Source organism: Pelodiscus sinensis, chromosome 5 (genome assembly GCF_049634645.1).
Source record: "Pelodiscus sinensis isolate JC-2024 chromosome 5, ASM4963464v1, whole genome shotgun sequence".
NCBI classification, from domain to species: Eukaryota; Metazoa; Chordata; order Testudines; family Trionychidae; genus Pelodiscus; species Pelodiscus sinensis.
Genome location: NC_134715.1, coordinates 107,152,203 through 107,174,450, shown reverse-complemented (window position 1 = coordinate 107,174,450; position 22,248 = coordinate 107,152,203). Strand labels below are relative to the sequence as shown.

The 22,248-nt window shown below is 38.6% G+C and overlaps 2 protein-coding genes across 17 annotated transcripts in view; both read right to left on the bottom strand.

The window, feature by feature from the left end:
- Positions 1-16,402: 16,402 nt before the first annotated feature.
- On the bottom strand, positions 16,403-19,387 carry FGFBP2 (fibroblast growth factor binding protein 2). Its single transcript, XM_014580567.3, has 2 exons — positions 17,732-19,387; positions 16,403-16,843 (listed from the first exon to the last, which is right to left on the bottom strand). Exon 1 carries the CDS (start codon positions 18,401-18,403, stop codon positions 17,744-17,746), a length of 660 nt encoding a protein of 219 aa, XP_014436053.1. The 5' UTR covers positions 18,404-19,387; the 3' UTR covers positions 16,403-16,843; positions 17,732-17,743.
- A 141-nt stretch (positions 19,388-19,528) lies between these two features.
- PROM1 (prominin 1) overlaps positions 19,529-22,248 on the bottom strand; it is an 88,753-nt gene continuing 86,033 nt past the window's right edge. For 10 of the 16 annotated variants that reach the window (XM_075930695.1, XM_025178398.2, XM_014580564.2 and 7 more), the window contains 2 exons: positions 21,169-21,208; positions 19,529-20,933 (listed from right to left, as the gene is read on the bottom strand). In XM_075930695.1, coding sequence (XP_075786810.1) covers positions 21,190-21,208 — 19 coding nt within the window. In that variant the 3' untranslated portion in view covers positions 19,529-20,933; positions 21,169-21,189. Of the gene's footprint in view, positions 20,943-21,168; positions 21,209-22,248 lie in introns of all 16 variants that reach the window. The other 6 variants (XM_075930693.1, XM_075930697.1, XM_075930699.1 and 3 more) reach the window with 2 other exon arrangements.

The window sequence follows — 22,248 nt, the reverse complement described above, 5'->3', positions numbered from 1 at the left end:
CAATTACCTTAGTTTCTCAGAGGTAAATGTCCAAAGATATAGCTGCAGATAGGGGTCTAGTGGGATCTGCTTGAAGTCAATGGGAATTAGGCATCTGATCCGCTTCAGTGCTTTTGACAACCCCGCTAGGTATCTATTGGCATTTTATTTACCCAGATACCTTTGGCAATCTAGGCTTGAGGCTTTGGATTGCCCTCAGATCTCTGGTTACAATGTCGTCATATTTTGGTCCAAATTATGCTTTTGATTAAAGATGAATAGGTCCCATCCTATTAAAGATGAATAGGTCAGATCAGTATCTTCATTTATTAAATAAGATTTAATTGGCACATAATTGTAAACATAAACGTGTTAACAGAATCAACCCCAAATAATGTATTATTTTTCCTTTCCCATGTACAGGCACATTAATTTTTAAATTAAATTAAACACCTGGAAAAATTAACACAAAGCCTTATGAATTATAAAAACCCATGGCTAAATTCCCCCACAGATCTTGGTTTGATAATCTAGTCCCAGCACTCTTTCTGCTGCCTTTTTGTGATAAAGTTGTGATTTCCAATGAAATATTTTTCATTGTCATTAGAACTGAAATAATGTGGGCAAATTTCTGTTTTTATTTATGAATAAATACATGCTGAGAAAGATTTTTTAATTTGGGATGTTACTGATCTATATGATTAGTCATTATTTCTCACATACTATTTTCAAATATACTTGTTTTTATGAAAATATTCATTATTATTTAAACTGTTTAATTGCCATTAATGCATTGTCAGCAAGCGACACACTTTGACTATTCCCTGATTACCCATGGGGGTCACTTAACTGATATGCCATTGTTTCTGCTCAGAAATGGGTAAGTTTTTAAACAGCCGAACAGCAAATAAGGAATAGCAAATAGGAAATGATTGCTTTTGTTTTAGAATGCATGAATTCCCTTTAATGACATGCAAATATTAATATTTCTATGAACAGCTATTCCTCAATCATTTATGTTGAACTTGCCCTATCATTCATGAAAGTGTTCACAAATAGCAAATTCAAAGAGAGACACAAACATGAGTGAAATGAACAGCTGTTTGAAATTTAAATGAATGTCCGTGAATTCTGTTTTACAGCATTTGAGGAGCTCCAACGATGGCACAATATGGTCTGTGTGAGAGTTAGTCACTACATAAGGTGTCTGTTCCAAGGATGTAAAAGGAAGCTTTTACTCTAACAGGACCCTGGGGGAAGTTTCAGGAACAGTCTAGTCTCTCTACCACAAAGCTTTCCTGTTAATTTAACAGCTTGCATTAGGCTTTCTTGCAGGCCTGGTCACCTGGGGTAATATATTTTATAGCAACGCACATGAGTTATGCACCCAAATCTTGTTAAAAGGAAACGGAAATGCACATATACAAGTATCTCCTACACATCACTTTTAAATATTCACTAAATCCTAGTGTCTTTTAAAATTTGTTGAGTGACCAGATGAAGGAACAACATTAAGAACTGTACAATGTATCCCAAGGTGCTTTTAAAATGTATTGGCCTGCCTGAAGGAATGACATTAAGCAGCTGTCTATAATACGAATGTTAAGATTTTTTCCAAAGTAAATAGATCCAATTGATTTTTGAGGCACACAAAAACTGTCCTTAGAATACGCACACCAATAGAGTATATGGAGGCACTATTAATGTCACAATTAAAACAGGCTCATCTGTGTATGGGTAATTAATAGAATGAAATTAGTGAAGAAGGGCATGCGATATTTCATACCTATGTGCTAAAGACATTTACAGAAATATTAAGGATGTTTCTATTTTACAAATGCCATTCAAAATAAATATCCTTCCTATTATGAAAGTATATGGATTTCTGGTATCTTTCCCACCCTGTTTGGTAAACAAATTTAAAACAAAGAGCTCTTCCTCTCTCCCCTTTTTATGAATTAAAAAAACAATTAGTAATAGTGAGAGACACTGGATTGACAACCCTAAAGACTGAAACCCTCTCAACTGGCATATGAACAGTTTACTAGCTTCTCCCTCTCCAGCTTGGGTCCCTTGCAGGCCCTTTCTTGAGGGCACGGTTTTATTTTTTAACACACACAACTTAGACAATATACCAAATCCAAACAGTTCCTTGAGCACCATGAGCACAGGTGTTTCCCAGTTCTGAAAGAGCACACCCTTTCCTTCAACCTCCCTGCTAATACAGGAACCCATCACCCTTCTGCAGGTCTCTCAGAATTTTATAGGACTGTCTGACCCCTTCCTACCTGGATCTCAGAATTGAACAAGCTTAGTTGGCCCCAGACCCCAAAGGTGCAGACCACTATGTTACACATGGAGGCAACAGCAACACAAGCTTCCCTATAGTTCCTGGTTGTTAAGGAACATCTTCAAGATAATTCAGACTGCATGGCTAATTGTGCCCATTGTCCTATCTCATGAAACTGCAAACACAGAAGGAAAGTAGTACTAGCTTTATACATGACGGCTACGTCTACACTGGCCCCTTTTCCGAAAGGGGCATGGTAATTTCAGAGATCGTAATAGGGAAATCCGCGGGGGATTTAAATATCCCCCGCGGCATTTAAATAAAAATGTCCGCCGCTTTTTTCCGGCTTTTAGAAAAGCCGGAAAAGAGCGTCTACACTGCCCCCGATCCTCCGGAAAAAGCGCCCTTTTCCGGAGGATCTTATTCCTACTTTGAATAAGTAGGATCTTTGAAGTAGGAATAAGATCCTCCGGAAAAGGGCGCTTTTTCCGGAGGATCGGGGCCAGTGTAGACGCTCTTTTCCGGCTTTTCTACAAGCCGGAAAAAAGCGGCGGACATTTTTATTTAAATGCCGCGGGGGATATTTAAATCCCCCGCGGATTTCCCTATTACGATCTCTGAAATTACCATGCCCCTTTCAGAAAAGGGGCCAGTGTAGACGTAGCCGACAAGTGTATATTTTGGTAACTGATCTAAGATCAAGGATGCATTTATCATGGAGACAACAAAAAATCTTCAGATAGCAATAATTTACAGTCACTTTTTACATGGGACTGGATTCATATTGGTAACATGAGTCTAAATTACCCATTACCAATTCCCTGCGCCACCAGTCCCTCTATTTTTTTTAGTCATGTCCACATCTTTCACTAGATATCTGTAAACTAACCAACCACCTTCCATTTTCCAGCAGAATGTCATATCAACAGAGGCAATTGAAAAGAAGAAAAGAAAACAAAGTCAGGCTATGGCCCTGTCTATTCTAGAGAACTTACAGTGGCACAGCTATATTGATGCAGCTCTGCTGCTGTAAGATTTCTTGGATAGATGCTCTCCCATTGACATTATGAAGCTGCCTGCCCGCCATAAGCGAGGATAACTATACTGGTGATGCTTATGTTGCTCAAGGGTTTGGATATTTCCACAGCCTGGAGCAACGTAAGTCTTGTCAACATAAGTGGTAGTGTAGACATGGTCTTAATGTTTTCTAACATGATTTTGCCCGGAGTTAAGCAAGGGCAGTCATATTTTTCAAAAGTTTTTGATGCTTTTGGTTAACCATAAGAGACTTCAGGGTTATCAATAAAACCATGACCATCGAGAATTAACTGTGACCAGCTAAAACATTTAAATGCAACTGTCCTTGTTGACAGTTACTAAATCATGTGTAAAATACATGTGTTACCATGTTTGCTAACACTTATATTTTCCCAATGTAAGCATACCTGGAAATCCTCCTTGCCAATTCTTACTTGGATTTGATGAAGCCACAATATCACTGAATTTACTGGTAGGAGATGGCTCCTGAAGTTCTGAGCATGTTTTATATTTTGAAACAACAATGTGATATTTGTTTAGAATGGTATTCTGTTTTTCCTCTGCAGTAATTTAGCAGTTACCATTAAGAAGCAAGGACACTGCTTCACATCCTATAGATAGATGTAATAAAGAATTTTAAATTGTTATTGGTTTCCTATACATAATCAGTTCTAATCTTAAAATCTTCTCTTTGTATATCTGTTTTGACTCTAATGGCAATTGTGACCTGATACTATATTAGTTTCACATATTGCAAAATAGTCTCCATTAAAAATTCATGTTAAAGCCTGATAGATTTTTCTTCAGTGATGCAACTGCTTGATTTATTAGGATAAGTTTACTGGTTGTTATGGCTTACTTCAGTTGTTATGGCATCCAGGGTGAGATAAACTGTTGTCTAGTTACTATCAGAATGAATTAGTCTATTAAGATTTTTATGGTTTGGTGCAACAGGAGTGCCAGACTATCTGACCAAAATAATTGTATAACTTCTCTATATGACTACACGATGCATTTCAAACAATGCCAAACACTAACAAAGTGTGTTGGAAAAAAAGTTATAAAATGGAATAATAAACAAACAAAAGCTTGACGGGAGGATGGGGGGGAGGGGGGGGGGGAAGAGAACATTTGCCACGAGATGCCTGCTAATTTAACTATGTGGCTCCTGCACTTGTCCAAGGAGCTCCTTGGGAGTCATGTAAGTGTTCTCAGGATTAGAATCCAGGAGAGATCACACTTCCTGGCCCTCTGGTTCCCTCTATCATTTGCACAGACATTTCCTCATCTTTGCATTGAGGCACAAGCGGACATTTGGAAAGTAATGTGGGATGATCTGTAGAAAACATTGTAAGTTCAAAGTATCATAAATATTAACTTTTTAGGTATATTATGGGTCAATGGCTTGCATCATTTTAAATTATGAAAAACAGTTTTTGAAAGACCTTGCAGTGAATAAATGAAAGGGGAATAAGAACATTTTTCTTTGAACTTTTAAAAAAAATGTCCATCTGGAGCTATTCCAGAATTTGTTAGAAGAAAGAAAAAAGAAAAAAGTTACAAAAAGTATTGCTCAGTTAATATTTTCTTATTTTAAAGCGCCTGGTTCTGTTCCATTAATAAGACTTAAACAACTTTCCCCTTCTCAAGTTCGTAACAGAACTGCTTTGGGATTTCAATTCCAGATTATGGAAATCAAAGCTGCTCTTTTGCTACAAAGTTTCTTTTCAATTTGGTTTTTTCTAAGATCATTTTTAACTCTACAGCTCCTTCATGTGGAGATCATTAGCAGTTAAGAAATGAACAACCATGGACATTGTCCTAAATGCTAACTTTCCTTATTAATTTTTAAGAACGTAAGAACAGTCATAATAGGTCAGACTAATGGTCCATTAACCTGGTATCTTTTCTTCTGACAGTGGCCAGTGCCAAGTGCCCGAGAGGGAATGAACAGAACACGTAACCATCCCGTCACCCATTCCTAGCTCATGAGAGACTAGGGACACCATCCCTGCCCATCCTGTCTAATAGCCATTACAAAATCCTCTGGCAAAGAGTTCCACAGATTGACTGTGCATTGTGTGAAGAAATACTTCCTTTTGTTTTAACCTGTTGCCTATTCATTTCATTTGATGATTCCTCATTCTTGTGTAATGAGTAAATAATGTTCCCTTATTTACTTTCTCCATACCAGTAATTTTATAAATCTCTATCATAGCCTCCCTTAGTCACCTCTTTACCAAGCTGAAAAGTCATGGTCTTATTAATCTCGTTTCATATGGAATCTTTTCTACTTTTTCCAATGCCTATACATCTTTTTTCAAGAACCACGATGTTAATATGAGGCCAGTATGAGAGTTTCAGTTCACTACAGATATAAGAAGTTTAATTTGCTAGCCTTTTTCCAGTGTGCACTATTCTACATTTGTGAACAAGGAATTTTCATCTCTCATATTGCCTTGCTCTCTAGATGGGTCCACCCAGTTTTCTCCTATTCTGAACCATCTAAATAATTTTGTAGCATCTACAAACTTTGCTGCCTCACTTACTTTTGCTGTTTATTAATACCGTTACTAAACAAAATAGCTTCAAGTGCAATTTGGCCAAGCTGTCCAGCACAGCAATATCTGGGTGTGCAATACATGAGCTAGTGATGCAATGAGGGAATGAATAACGCTTTCCTTCTCTCCCTCATTCAGAAGAATCTGTAAGGCAAATTTCCTAAATGGCTGTGCCAGGGAATAGAGGGTACAAGGCTCCCACTTCTGCATGGCTCCATAGCATCCTAGATCTGGGTGTGGGGTAGGGGTGGAGGTGGGGGTGGGGTGGGGGGGCGGGGGAAATAGGGAGTTGCATGCATAGTATATTTTGCAACAGTAAGAGATCATGAGATGGGAAATGGCACAGGGCTAGTAGGAACTCTTCTCCATCGGTGTTCAGAAACGATGACAAGGATTCTATGCTTCATCTGGCAAAGGGATGATTCAGCATATCCCCTTTCCTCATTGCCCTCCCTACCTCAGCAGAAAAGGGAGCTCCAGAGGGACTGTCTTTCATAGGCAATTCCTACCCAGTTCTCTTCCTGAGGCACCCGGCCCAGGGCTACACATCATCCCCAGTCAGAGTGACTCTAAAGGCACGATACCCTTTAAGAGAGAATAGATCCGTGTGCTGCATTTACATTGCCCAACTGATTCAACAACAACTCTGTTAGGGAAGCTGTGAATGTGGTAGGCCTCAAGCTCACCTGAGAGGGGGGACAGGAGAAGGAGGAGAGTACTTTCTAGCCACAGGCTATCCTCTGACAAACTATTAGCCTAGTAGTCCCCTCACATTCCATCCTGTGACCCAAACTGTCCTCAGCATCTCAGCTATCAAAAATAGATGTGCAGAGAGAAGTGATGTCTGAGGTGACAGTGCTAGAAAACGAAACCTGTAAATACCCTGAATTTGATTTTTATGTTGATAATGAGGAAGCCACGTTGTCTCACACGAGAGGAACTAGGCAGACAACAAAAAACTGAATCCTCTCTGACTCTCCAGGTAGAGATTTTTGGAGACCGCAACTACCATTCACAACCCTCCGAAATGTCTCCAAAAGGAAGAAAACTGGTTTAAAAAGAGACACAATCCATCCCTTGCCAATTGCTATAGATGAGTCAGGAATCCTCCATGATGAATATCCTTGATGGCTGCCTGCCCAAATATCTAATGATACTAACATGAACATCTGACCTTTCTCCAAAACCCTGAGGCAATGATCTTTCAGCACAGCCTATTCTAGGTTTGAGACTAGATAGGAACGGATACAGATGAAGTTAGGTGCTGGTAAGAGTTGTTGGCCTGCCACTAACTCCTTAAGGAGTTTCCAAAGATTTATGAGCTGGGCCAGACTATATTCAAATGGAAAACTTGTCCTTCCTCAGCAAGGCATTAACCCTCTTCAAATGCAATGGTGCTAGGCCTGCCTCACTGGCTTTTTACCAAGCAGTAGGGCAAAAATGCCTTTCATATGCAGTGGAACTGACTATTCCTTATTTCCATGGCATGCACATCTACATGTGAGCTAGATCTTGCACAGCAATGGATGGTGATCAAATTAACTCTTCCTGCTCTGATCCTGCTTCCACTTGTCTTTAGGCTTTTCAAACGTGTTTACCCAGGTACGATTTTCTAAAGATGGTATTTTGTAACTTTAAGGAGAGATGAGTTCCCAGGGTACAGATACCAATCCTTGCCGGTTCTGGTGCGCTCTCATTATGCTAAGAGCCTAGAGCTGTAGGAGCTGGCCCTTGGAGAAGTGTGGTGCTTAGTGGCTCTGTCTCTCCTGCTGCTTGAGTCGAGACAAGAGATGCAGCTAGAACATAAGTTGCAATCCAGCAGTACCCTGCTCTAATTTATTCTAGAGCCCACACTAATGCCCATACAATCGCAGGTTTGGAAGAGTTCTAAAGATCAGCAAAATTACTTAGTGGCCTCTCAAAATACACACACACACACACACACACACACACACACACACACACACACACACACACTTTAAGTGTGCTAGATACAAACAAGAATTACTGTGGAAAGCAAGAGAGGTTTAACCCTTTGATCCCTGCTCCTGACATCACATTATATACATTTTAGATTTAGGTGCATGTTGTATAATCAGACATTATTATATCTTCTTATTCCCGACAGCTCTTTTCTGTCAGCTCATTAATACTTTGTTTGTTTAACAAACATCTCAGACATACTAACTCCTCAATGTTTGTACAATGGTTTGAAAACATGAAACACAAAGTAGATCTTCAGTTTTATTACGTATAACCCGATCGTACTGGCTACTTTTTATACTGCAGCAAATCTAAAGTAATGAAGGAGACTATGGGAAAAGAATCAAAAGGTAAACACCAGTAACCCAAGAAAACACAGCTGCATTCAGATACATGAATTACAGTAATCTATATGCTAGCGCACAGAAGTTTGCATTCATTGGGCACACTGTATATATCTGGCTCAGCTTTGCACCATGACAGATTTACTGTAGGAAGAAAGCACTAATGAGATGGAGAGGAGAGCCGCATACAAATGAACACATGCTTAAACTTAAAAAAAATAAAATTATAGGCAGCACGGGCTAGAAAAAAAAACAGAGTTTGCAGTGCAGAGTTCCTCTCATTTCTAACATGCACATTCCATTGATTATACTATTGACAAGGTTCCAAATTTTTTATTTTTAAGATCTCCCAACGATGGAAGAATAGCACAGGCATAATCAGAAGTATTGTAGCCCTCCACTGGTCATCCTAAACTAGAGATGGAAGGATGTTTACTGGATAAGGACTAAATGTGAGGAGACAGAAATTGCCAGACTGGATGAGACTAAGTTCCATCTAGTCCAGTATCCAATCTTTCATGGTAATCAGTACGAGTTGGCTCAGAAGATGCAAGAATCTCATATTATGCATATGTGAGGTAATCTGATCCTCTGATCCAGTCTCCATATCAGTTCTATATCACTTCAGCATTTACATGTCAGCATTTTGTGCCTCTGTAGGTATGTCACTTGCTTGAATCATATCATCAGGCTTCTTCCATGTATAAGTTTGGAAATCTTAGCATGATCAGTTTTCTCTTATCTTTACACCATTCCCTGTGCAATGTGAAAATATCAAGTGAGCTCCTCACCCATGGGCAGGAATTTGGGGTCTGAACTGTGAAGACAGGATTGTCCTTAAGAGATGGGCTTTCCATTTCCACCCAATGAGAGATTGTGTCACTCCAGAGGATATCGTCACTGTGCTTTGTAAAATGGTTCCAAGCTCTTAAGAGCAATCCTAATGCTCCTCCACATGCTGTTTTGTCCATGAACATAAGACAAATAATAAGACTAGAAAACCCATTTGTGGCAGGTAAAATGGATGGATGAAATGATGGCATTACAGGAAGACTCTGGTCTTCCCGGTGTCTCTTGACCAATATGTGGAAAGTTATCTGAATGAGGAAGGTGAATCTGATCTTGAGTCTCATTACAAAACAACGTGCCAGAAGCATGGAGACAATCCTAATATTATTACATGAATAGTGCAATAAGACTAGGGGAAATGTCACAAAATTTTACACATGAATTTTTACTTTGCAGTAGCAGTCACATTGACTTGACATGCAGCCTACAAAATCAGAATGGACTAGTTCAGTTCACAAGGTAGTTAGTGCTAAAAAGGCTTCTTTGTTCTCTTTCTTGACTATAATCTTTGTAGGTCTAATGGAATTGGAATCTTACTATATTTTGACTACTTACTGCAAGCAATTTGTTAGGCACTCTGTTTTATAGCATATGTCACCAAAAAATTCAGGCTTCATAATTCAAGTACCAACTTGCAGTAGGATAACTGTTCTGAAAAATCCATAACTGACCTCTTGCCTCATGCTTACCCAATAAGCTCTCTCAGACACAGGACTATTCATTGCCAATAAACTTTGCATGTACAAGCAGTGAAAAGTTTGAGAATAGATTCTCAGAACAAGTTCTTGTACACTAGATGACAATGGAGTTGATGATACCTACTGTCTTCTCTGAGCTTTGTCCCTAAAACAGTGTGTAATTCAGCATACAACGTGAAAGTGCCGCTGTGAAAATGCATCTGTAATGCCTGAAAAAAACCTGATGGGGCATTTTTGCTATATATTGGGGGCAGTAGATGTTGGAAGAAGAAAGCTTGGGAGACTCAGGAGTGGAAGGAGTAAAACGGACCGCTCTATTGCCCACGCACGTTCACCATGGACCCCCAACACACTATTCTGAGTGGCAAAGATTTGGCAGCAGATAACACTACTTTATCCATTTTAGTATGTAAATTCACATGTCTATCCATAAACCCTCTCCCATACAATGAATATTAGTAAGCAAGTTATGAATACAAATATACCTGTTTCTGTTTCTTGTTTACTGGTGGTTTTCAGTTGAATCGGCATTACCTAATGTCTTAAAAAGCAGCTTACAGGGAGGGGGAAAAAAACCGTGTCCCTGATAATAAGTTTTACAATGAGGCACGATTAACAATGGGTGCATTCACCACACTGCAGCTTAGTGTAACAATACTTCTATCTCTCATCAGCAGCAAGGAGAGAGAGAAAATGGCCTTGACTATTTTCCTCCACGCAGCAGGGAGGAAAGGCAGGCTTATTTAGCAAGGAAAGATTTGCAGGTCTAGGTAGACCAGAGCCCTGCCAACATTGCAAGCCTTTGCAAGAGCCCATTAACTCTAAAATATCCCAACAGTCGATAGCGACAGATATAGCTAAACAGTCTCTTGGGCTATAACCTATTAAATTCAAAGAAACAAGAAAAACGGGAACCAGCAGCTGCATGACAAAGGCGATGTTTACAAGTTATCACTATAGCTATGTTCATCAGGGGTTTGAAAACCCCCTACATTCCTTAGCCAACATAGCTATGCAAACAAAATCATTCTTCCGTCAGTATTGCTAATATTATTCAGGGAGAGAGTGTTATTATATGAGCAGAAAAACTCCTTATGTCAGCATAAAAATTGCATCTGTACTTGGCGGCTATAATAGAATAGCAGTACGGACACAACCTCTGTAGTGTAGACTAGAGCAACAGGACAGAAAAACACTGATGGCAGAAAGTGGCAGGAACTGGAGACAGAAAAGAATATTCTCACACAATTTCAGGTTGTTACGTGTCTGGAAAAATACCTTAATGAAAACATCAGTTGAAAAATTAGAAATACAACACACAAACTTGGAACCTCATCAGTAGAAAAAGGTTGTGACCATTAAACATTTCTCTATAAAATCACCAGAGTGCACGATTGCAAAGGCAAACATTTAATAGCTGTTTAATAAAGAAGTAGCTTGAAGCAATAACATGCTAGCTAGGCATACAGTTGACATTCAGCCTTCAAAATCAAAATGGACTAATTCAGTTGCATGATAGAATAAAGGGCCTAAATCCTGGAAGGCCCTTGCTTGTGAGTAGAGATTGCCTTAGTTTTTAAATGCTCATTAAGGGGTCAAGACCTGATTTCCAGAGGCGCTCAGGTACCTCTTATATTAGGCCCTGATTGTGACAAATGAGGCACCAAAATTGGAAACATTCAAAGTTAGGAGACTTCTGTAAACATAGCTATTAACACCCAGGATGATGCGAATAAACCCATAGGCCCAAACAATATGAATTGCTGAGAAGTGAAGTTGAAGAAAATCTTTCCCATACTCTGTTCAGGATAAAACAGCTGATACAACAACAGTTCTTTGGGAATACACACAGATTGACTGAGGAATTCAATATTTAATAAGTGGAATATTTAAACTCATTTTCTCCTCTTCATTCTCAAGTGTGTGTGTGTAATATATCTTCTCTGGGTATTTTGTTGTGCTTTTTAAAAATAGTTGGCATTTGTTGATTGCTTTACCTTTTCAAAACATTGCAAGTCTTCATGACAACCACAGATGTAAGGCGGATACTGACTTCATTTTATACATAATGATACATTCAAAAATCGCATGGATTGCCTGACAACTCTGAATCAGTGGCAAAGCTAAGTCTGGACCTCAGAGAGAGATAGAGAGAGAGAGAGAGAGAGAGAGAGACTGCATCTTCATGTGTGTAGATTTCCCTCTATAGTGAGAGAACCAACAGATTAACCTAAAACAGAGAAGTGTTCATTCACTCAGAGTTCTTGCAAACTGCACTGAATTTACAGCAAACAGTTCTGAATTGCTCCTTTCATGAATGAATGGCACTTTTGTATCAAAATGGCAGCCCGCTTCATAACTGTGTGTTTGCAGTTTTAAGCACAAGCAATTAAATGGAAATGTAACTGATACAATTGCCATGCTATTATAAAAGAATGGAACATGGCCAATTAACAGTATTTTATATTGTCTGAAAGATTATGATATTAACTGACTGCTGTGGATAGATTATATTGCCTAATATAATCTAACCAACTGAAGGTGCCTACAATCTGGTATCAAAAAGCCCTCTGCTTTTCAGAAAAAGGTGTTCAAATGTGTGTCACAGGCCCTATACTATTTATGACAGATAGAACATGTGGTAGTAGCCTGTCCAGGGGCGGATATAGGGCAGGGCGAACGGGGCTACCGCCCCGGGCCCCACACTTAAAAAAGCACCGCGCATGTGCCATGGCGCCACCGCGCATGCACATGGTGTCACAGCGCATGCGCCGTGGCAAAGGGGGGCCCCTGCAGAGTTATGCTGCCCGGGGCCCCGCAAAACAGTCATCTGCCCCTGAGCCTGTCTTGTCTCCCTACTGTTCAGTACACACAGGGGAGGGATAGCTCAATGGTTTGAGCATTAGCCTGCTTAAACGCAGGGTTGTGAGCTCAGTCCTTGAGGGGGCCATTTAGGATCTGGGTCAAATCTGTCAGAGATGGTGCTTGGTCCTGCCGTGAGGGGAGTGGACTAGATTTGATGACCTCTCAAGGTCCCTTCCAGCTCTATGAGACAGGTATATCTCCATATAGTATTATGGGCAAGAAGGCTTAATAACACTATGATTTCTTTAGTAAGATGATACCCAAGTCTCTTTTTAACCTCTCCAAGTGATGTTCGCATGGAGATTGGGATGTGAAATGAAGACTGGCTGGCTAAGAATCCACCCAGAAGAACCAGAGATACTACTTATAGGGAGGGGACAGGAAAGAATATAGACACCCCCCACAAAAAAAATAAAAAGAGGAAATTTCATCAGCACCTCCCTTTATAAGGTTCACAGTCTGAGTCATCAGCCTTCATCTCCTTCTGGATAAGAGTACTTATTCATTTACACTTGCCTAGAGCAAATTGTACCATTCCTTGTTGTAGCAAAATCGAGCTAGAGCTTACATGTATCCTACACTTTAAAAGCTAGATGACTTCACTGTGACCTACATGTGGATACATCCTGGCTGCGTCTAGATTTCCATTAAAAGCATTTCCAGAAAATCATGCCAAAGTTTCTCGTTAAAAGCATTTTCGGAACAGAGTGGCTAGGATGCTTTTCTGCAAAAGCACTTTTTGCGGAAAAGCGTCGTGCCAATCTAGATGCGCTTTTCCGCAAAAAAGCCCTGATCGCCATTTTTACGATCGGGGCTTTTTTGTGGAAAACAGATCTGAGCTGTCTACACTGGCCCTTTTGCGCAAAAGCTTTGCGTAAAAGGGACTTTTGCCTGAATAGGAGCAGAATAGTATTTCCGCAAGAAGCACTGATTTCTTACAGTAGGAAGTCAGTTCTTTTGCGGAAATTCAAGCGGCCAGTGTAGACATCTGCCCAGTTTTTCCGGAAAAGCTGCTGATTTTCCGGAAAAACTGGCCAGTCTAGCCACAGCCCTTCAGACCCCAGGTACTGTAGCAATTGGAAGACCACTTATTAAGCAGCATTTTCCACACAAGGAGCACAATACTCTTACAAGCTGCACTGGTCACATGTTGATTTCTAGATGCGGTTAGCTTTGACCTATAAAGCTCTATATTGTCTGGGCTCCTAGCTCTTTAAAGGACACACCCAGCTCTCTAGGTTAAACCCAAACTCCACTGAAGTTACTTGGAACTTCACTGATGTTTGAATCAGGCCCTCACAGCAGGATACTATGGGAGCTAGAGTGAACAGAGTACTCAAACACACACCCTCCTTGCTCAATTATTAGGCATATGCTGGCAGCAGGGTGCTCTCTGAAGGGCAACTGGCCACCAAGCTCCCTCTTACTACAATAAAAGCTAGATTTGTTGATTTTCAAAAACACTCATCTGTTTATACTTAGATTTGTGTGGAGTTGAGGATGAAGCTCTTTTGGAATGTTTTTCTGTAGCTGGGACCTATTACGTTAACTTGTTTCCTTGACTGTTAGAAGTTGGTGCTTTTAAATAGCCGTATGAAATCTGGAAAGCTCCACAGGACTCAATACCAAAGCAGCTAATAGTGAGTCTCCGGTCCAGTAGTTCAAGGTAGTAGCAGTCTGAACTTTGGGAACAGCTGGACCACAGCTCTACTCCACTGCTTCTTTGACACTTCAAATGGTCATCATGTCCAGCATGGGAACAAGTGGAAGATTTCAGAAAGGCACAGGTTTCATACTGTCAGAAATTATTATAATTCCAACCTCTCACTGAGGTTGCATGGTGCTCTCATTTCTAGACTTTAGTTTTTAATTGATTTAAAAGCCTTGTTTTTATTTGGACGTATCTATCATGTTCTTTTCCCATTTTGGCTGGCCAGTATGTGAAACCACTACTTTCCTTTTCCTCTTTCCTTCAACTCTCCCACAAGCATCATGATGGCATCTAAGCCTCTCTCAAGATATGCTTGCTCTGCTGACTCTCAGTGCAGCTGCCAATGCTGCTTCTGGAACTGGACAACCACACATCTTCGCTGCCCTGCATACAAATACTTCAGCTCTGCAGTTGGTCAATGGCAAATTTATGCAGGAAGAAAATCTTCTTAAGAATGTGCCTGAAGCCACCAAAGTCTACAAACTCAAGGAACTTCTTATTCTGTACAAATGGAAGGATGCCTGTCTTGCTAAAGAAAACACGCTAAAATGTACTTTGTAGGTAGCTGGAACTTGATGAAAGAGGGGCAGAATTCAAGTTGTGAAGCTATAGTTTTATTTTTATACACACACACTTTGAAAGACCACTTGTGGAAAGTGTTAGCATTCCCAGACTGTTGTTCCGTTCAGAGTAACAGTTCCTTGGCGTCCTATTTGGAACTGACAACTTATAATTCATTCAGAATCTTCTGCTCTTTCTCTTGGGCCAACCTTTCCAAACACCTTGCTGCTTGGAAAAATTCAAATATTTATGGACTGGTTCTGCTATGCCTAATACTTAAGAAATAAAAGCTAATCTAGAGCATTCGTACTATAAGCACATTCAAGCTGCCACGTGCAGTCTCCAAAAGAGTTTTAAAACATGATAAACACAACTAACTACCCTCGTCTAATTCTCTTAAAAAGTCATGTTCTGTTTCTCATCAGAATCCACTTAAATATTTATATATCTGTTCTCCCTACAAGACTGCTCTCTATGGTGCTCTATCACCACAGTAATAGGCATTAATGAACAGTGTGAGAAATGACTCAAACTGCATTCACTTCTCTCCATGTTTGGCAGTACCTATCAGAATGTCCCCGAAGGGAACAAAAATATGAAAGCTCAATGAAGTTACAGATAAATAGTTATGTTAATTTTATAGCCAACATCAAATTTAGGCTTCCTCGAGCACCTATTTTATCAGAGTTCAGACCTAGCACATGCAATTACATCAAACAATTTGGCAAATGTTTGCCTCCCTTCTGTATACTTTCTATTGTACCAATTCTGTGCTATTGAGGATCTTAATTTTATCACGTATGTTTTCCCTTCCCACTTAATTTTGTTCTCAAACTCCTGAAACACTAGTTAGCATTTCAGTATTAGACATCTGTGGAAGTGCTTAAGTGAGTAAAGCTGTAGAAGAGGCTAAATATTGCAGAATCAGGGTATGAAAGAGCTAACAGCAGATATTCAAACACTATTGTGTTTCCTATCAGTTTTGTTTCACAGACTCGTGTAGGGGAGGAGGGCAATGTGGGATACTTGTTAAAAACCATTTCAGAGGGAGAATAATATAGTCAATGTTTTGTAAAGTATTTAATAGAGTAAAATGAAGACAAGTTAAGACATTTAGGGGTAAATGGATTAAGAGCCCAACAAGTAGTGGAAGCGTGGGTCGTGCTGCTAGACAATACTGACATCCTGAGGTTTGACAGATTCTCTGGTTCAGCACCAAGCAGGTCCCAAGCGTGCTGGACTAAAGAGGTTCATATGTATCAATGTTTCATTATCCCTTTCCAAATCTTTCCTGCAAATACAGCATTTGGAGTAAAGAGCAAGTGAAGATTATTCACTATATGTTCATAATAGTGTTAAAAATCAATTTTATAATCTCTTTTGGACTGTATATTTATACTTTTAAATTTTTCTATTCATGTTTTCCAACTGAAGCTTCATTATCATCATTATAGCCTGGACAAGCACTTGTTCCTCCTCCCTAATGTGCTCAGCCCCCAAGAAACTGGCACTGCATGATGTAAGTAACTGTTTAGACACATGAATTTAAGTTTGCAGCAGAACACACAAGGATATTTTCAAAAACCATTGCTTTATTGGTTGCACAAACTGGAGCATTATTTACAGCTTTCATTTCTATAAATGCTCATAAAAATCAAGTTGTACAAACAGTACAATATAGGAAACTAAAATTAACCTGATCTCAGAATATATATGCAGTCATATTCTCAATAATATAGTCTATTGGAATCTAGAAGAATCAAAGCATTTATATAGAAAAGTTTGTCTTAATATTTGTGTCTTGGAAACTTAACAGTTTAATTTCAGAAGTGTAAGAAAAAAAGTAGCTAGCTACAAGATTTGTAGCAATGGCCCCTGTTTGGAAACTAGAAATGTATTACCCCCAAAAAGGGGTATTAAACAGAAACTCCAGTAGGGAACTCTTCAGCTGTAACAAATTTGCTCTGCAAAAGAAAATAAAAAATGAGTGATTTAGCAATTTGCTTTATTAAGCATGCTTGGGATAGTCTAAACATACCTAAAATTAGCTAACATTCTGCCCCATGCTATTCATGTCTCCATTTTGGTGGGGAGTTCATCAGGTTTTCTTAACTAGCTCTTGGTAATCTGAGGGAAAATGTAAAACCCTTTTGTGAAAAGTTTGTCTTTAAGCCAAACTATAAGAACAGCAAAGAATTAGCATATGATCTCTCATTTCCACCAGAAATATTCAAAGAATTATCTGTTTTGGTTTATGTATGTAAATTAAGTTACTTTTCTAAACCCCATAGTTTAAAGTTACATAACTAGAAGTTAAAGTTACCAAACTAGAAGTTTAACTCTTGTGTTCTCAGAACCTGAATGTCACTATTTCTGTAAGTTGTTCTTTTAAAAGCATGCAATATATTAAAAAACTATGCCATTTCACTAGTTTAAAATCAAGCAACATGCATTTGGGGGGAAAAAATAAATCCAGCTTCTACAGGTGGAACTGATTAACTGCTGGGTTAAGAACTGTATCTCACATACTGGAGAGTAATACTGAAAATGATACTGATTAACTAAAAGCAGGCACTCTTAATTCTTTCAAAGGCAAAATCCTGAGGGACACAAGGGACTTATGACTCCTATTGACTTTTCAATGCCTCTGGGATCAAGCCTTAGGTCACTTAACAGTTAAGAAGCTTAAGTCTTCAATGGGAACAAATTCTTCCTACCAGATACAGTTTTTGAATTTGTTGCACAGAATATGATCCCTATCCAATCTTTTAAAGAGTTTTAAGCTTAAACTAAAAAAGAACTACTTGAAGAGACACCGTTACGGCTGTAAATTATTGAAGAGGGAGCTTTACCTGAAGCAATTCTTAACCTCTAAAGATGCTGATGATGTAGGAGCAGAGAGTGTGCAGGGATTCCCAGCAATGTTCTCGTGCCAACTTCATTGCTTCAGTATCATTTTCAGACCCTTGTTCATGCTGTGTTGGTTTTATAAGAGGTACTGTAGATGGTTTAGGTCTCCCTGCTTTTTTGGCAGAGCTTTTCCCTGGATGGGTCTCTTTAACTTGCTTCAGAGAAACAAAGGGTTTCTGGATTGATTTTCCCTGATTGGCTGTATCTGATTGCTGGCTAGGATTCTGGCTTGGCTTCAAGCTGGAAACTACTTGCTTCATGTGAGCATCAGTGGGAGCCTTTTGGCACATGGTGGGCTTCAGCACTAGGGTGGACTGGCAAGCGTTTGGGAGTTTTCTAAGTTCAAGGACAATCTGGTTCCAATAAAGCTTTGGGTTGTTATTGAATGGACGACAAATTGACGGCTTGCCAGTATATTCACACCAGTAAGACTTGCCTTGGTGTTTACATTCAATTCTGAGTTTCATTTCCCCATTACCACTCATGTTCATCGTGCAAGAATCTTTGACTTTAGTCTGAAAATGGATTTCTTCAGCACTGCTCTTTCTCTTTTCTGTCTGTTTCTGTCCTAATCCTCCCATGCAACAAATCACGAGAATGATGACAGTCTTCATGGTGAAACAGAGACTAAGATCCTGAAGCCGCTCAGTACAAAAAAGCAAAAGAAACTAGTAACGGTCTGCTCACAATTTAAAGGTTTCGTGCACAAAGAAGTCTCTCTCTCTCTCTCTCAAGGTGGACTGTATTTTTTTTTAAATAAACCACCCTAGTGTAAGCACATGCCCATAATTTATAGCTTAAGGGAATGCCAAATAACCTGTGAACTCCCAAGAAGGTAACAAGACACATCTTGCAGCTAAATAGAGCTTGGTAGTTGTGTAACTGAAAAGCACATTCCTACCCAAAATGCACGTAATATTTGATTTTAACAGATATTTTCCAATCTCCAGCTATTTTATAGCTATCTTTTGGCCCAATTCTTGTATGGCCACATGGAAGTTATCAGAAGGTGGTCAGGCAAATCAAATCTGTAAGGTCTTGTCCAGAATAAAAAAAATTCAATTAATAAAAATTGATTTGTGATACCTTTTTGGTTTTGGGGATGTGCACTAGTAAACATGTGGCTGTTATATTTTATTATCGAATACTAGAAACATGGAATTCTGTGGAAAGCCAACTGCAAATTCCTTGACTAAAAAAAGTTTAGGATGCTACTACACAGCAAAGAAAAATCCATGGCTGGACTGTGTGCCAACTGACTGGCTCACAAGATTCAGGCTGCTTTATCACTGTGTAGACTTGGGATTAGGCTGGAACCAGAGTTCTGGGACCTTTGCATGCTGCAGGATGCCAGAACATGGCCTTCAGCCTGGGGCCAGAAGTTTACAGAGCAATGAAGCAGTCCCACAGCCTGCACCAGAGTCAGCTGGTAAGTTCCAGCCATGGTTTCTCTTTATTGTGTAGACATATCCAGTGTGGTTTTTATGAGCTTCCTCATACAGGTTTTCCAGTATAATCTAAGCCCCCTCATTTCATTTCTGGGTTTTTCCATCTTGCTTACAACAGCCAATATTGACTGTCAGTGAAGTCCAACAGTACATCAGTTTTTGTAAGGAGGAGAAAAATCCATTCTCCAACATGATCTCAGCCCTTGTCTTAACCTAGCAAATTTCCACCAGCTCTCAAACACACTTAAAATAAAATAAAAATAAAATAGTTATTTATGAATCATGTACAGATTTCTTAACCAAGTTTTTTTATTTAAGCGGACTGCAAATATTCTAATTAAAAATAAACATTTTGAATTCTACAATTCTGAACATATATCTATACATTCATGCTACATATTGTCACATGGAAATATTTCCCTTTCTGACCAAAAAAGAGTGAAAAAACATATAAACGTATTCTGGATAACACTGGTATCTCTGTTCAGTTTTGCTTTATATTTTCAAAGGTTTGTGGGATTACCTTTATTTTAAACCAATTAACTTTTCTAGAAAAGGAATGAAGAACATGGTTATACAATCAGCTTCCTCTTGAGTTCAAGATATTCAGTTCTTTCATCTTTTCTACCTCTCTAATTTTTTGTGTGTAAACAGTTACAACCCTTTCAGTGAATGTGTGTCTCATAATCCAGGAACACAACTGCTATGTCTAAATTCTAGGCAATACCCTAACTTTGGTGATGTAAAATACCCTTCTAAAAGTGTTCAAATTCCTAAGTAGAAAGTTAAATTTAAAAATTAGTTAGCAAAAATATAGTCACTGCCTCCTTAAAGATCCACATATTTATTAGCAATTTGGGTAGGGGATTAAGCATTTTAAAAGTTACCAACTTTATAGCATCTCTCGTGCTCTAATTAGAGTATTATTCAAAATCCAGGGAACTCCATACCTTGCAACATACATAAAAAATGTAATTTTAAATGAGTTGCTCGCCAAATGATCTTTTAGATCTATACTTAAAGGTCATCACATATTAAATAACTTCAGAGAGAAAAAGCCTTCAACTGAATTAATTTTCAGATACACACACAGGTGATACATTAGCATATCCCATACATTTAAAAATTATTCCAGAGTGGTCCAACAAGAGCACCAGAAGTCAACAATAATCATGCAGATGAATTTATCTGTGAAGTATATTATACAATATCAAAAAATTTAGCTAAAACAATTTTAAGAAAATGTATATACAAAAGACTCTGTATACAAAATGTATTCTTTATGTAAATGTGTATATACTGTATTTAACACGTCCCCAAACAAATGGTAAGATAGGAACTTGAGTAATCATGGTAGGGTAGTTAACTTTAAACAAAATCTGTGCAAGCCACATTAATATACATACTGTGATGTGAAATAGAAACCCTGGTATAAAAAAAGTAAAAAAACAAACACCACTTTAGTTCAAGTTTTGAACAGTAGTGAACAAGAAGAGGTGCTCAGCTGTTTTGTACAATAGTTAATGGCAGAACATTAAACACGGTTTTCTTGATTCAAGACTGATTTACTGTACAAGCCACATAGAACAAGTGGCATGGGATTTGGATGGTGACGTCAGATCCCAGTATAGCTGGACGAAATTCATATTTTCTTCTAGAAGAATCTTAAGCATCATATCTATAGCCTGAAAATAGACTAAAAAAACTGTAAAAAAAAATTGAGGCAGCATTGCAATATTCATATAACACACTATACATACATGGTCTTCAAGTGAAAGCCATGGGTATGTCAGATAAACTTCTTCACTCTACCAATGAGCTTGCTATTATGTGTGTACAAGCCCTTTTTTACATTTTAGTAAGCAGTTTTTTAAAAATGGGAGAATGTGTTGGCTAGGAGTTGAAATAATTTAAAAAAGTTCATTACTTACTCCTGATGTTTCCAGTATCTGCTACCACTGTTCCACAGAGCTAAAGAGAACATAGAAATATTTTTTATTGCTAACAAAGAATTAAGTATACTGCCTTCATAACTACAGCACATGACACTGCCAACTGTCATTAGTGTAACCACCAACCATGCCTGTGTCAGAAATATACAAGTGCTCTGTAAATAAGTCTTGAGTCATCTTGCCATGTACTGAAGTTTTTAAATGAAAGAAAATGTGTTTAGTTTCATTATACAGCAGTCTTTTATTTCTAAGTCTTGTTTTGGGATGGAAGGAAATGATCAGATAATGAGTTCAACATTATCGATCTAACTTAGAAAAGGTCTTAACCCAACCTCCTATTTTGCTTACACAAATAATTGCAGCTGCATTTGATTTTTATTTAGATCTCTACCTATCTGATCTGGGGAAATAATCACATAGATGTCCAAATGCAACTGCAACCTGCATACTTGCATCCCTAACACTGCAGGTGCAAAAGGGGAGGTTTTCTGTTCCTGTCATTTTAAAACTCTATGGCTTAATTGCTAACCATCTCAAAGATTCTAGAAATACTTACAAACTAAAGAGCTGCAGAAACAGAAAAAGCAAGGTAAAAAAACCCCTGAAAATGGTTTGATTAGTTATGCCTAGGACACCAGGATCTACTAGTGTGGTAGCCCTGATACCTTTTCCAAACTCTGTATCAGCTATGAAATAAAAGGAAGTGGCAGTTCACAATAAATTCTAGTATCAGTTATGATGGAGTCAATTCAGAGTAATTTCACTGTCATTAAGACAACTGCAATCTGAATCTAGTCCTTAAGTGAGTTAGGGATAAAATGAGTAATTATAAAATGAGTAATTCCACGGTTATAAAATAGTTCCTCCAAAAGAAACCTAGGGAAGATACTTGATTAATAAAAAATCAATGCAAAACAGACTTTTGTTCAATTGATATGGCCCTGAAGATTGTCAAAAATTTTTACCTCAAGCCCCGTCAACATAGGCCATCTCATCCACGATCCAGAGAGCAATAAAAATTAATTCTAATCAATGTGTTCTATATAAAAAAAGCTGTGG

What these genes read in the sequence shown, in the direction of transcription:
- FGFBP2 (XM_014580567.3), bottom strand. Translation starts at nt 18,403, where the DNA reads ATGAAGACTGTCATCATTCTCGTGATTTGTTGCATGGGAGGATTAGGA.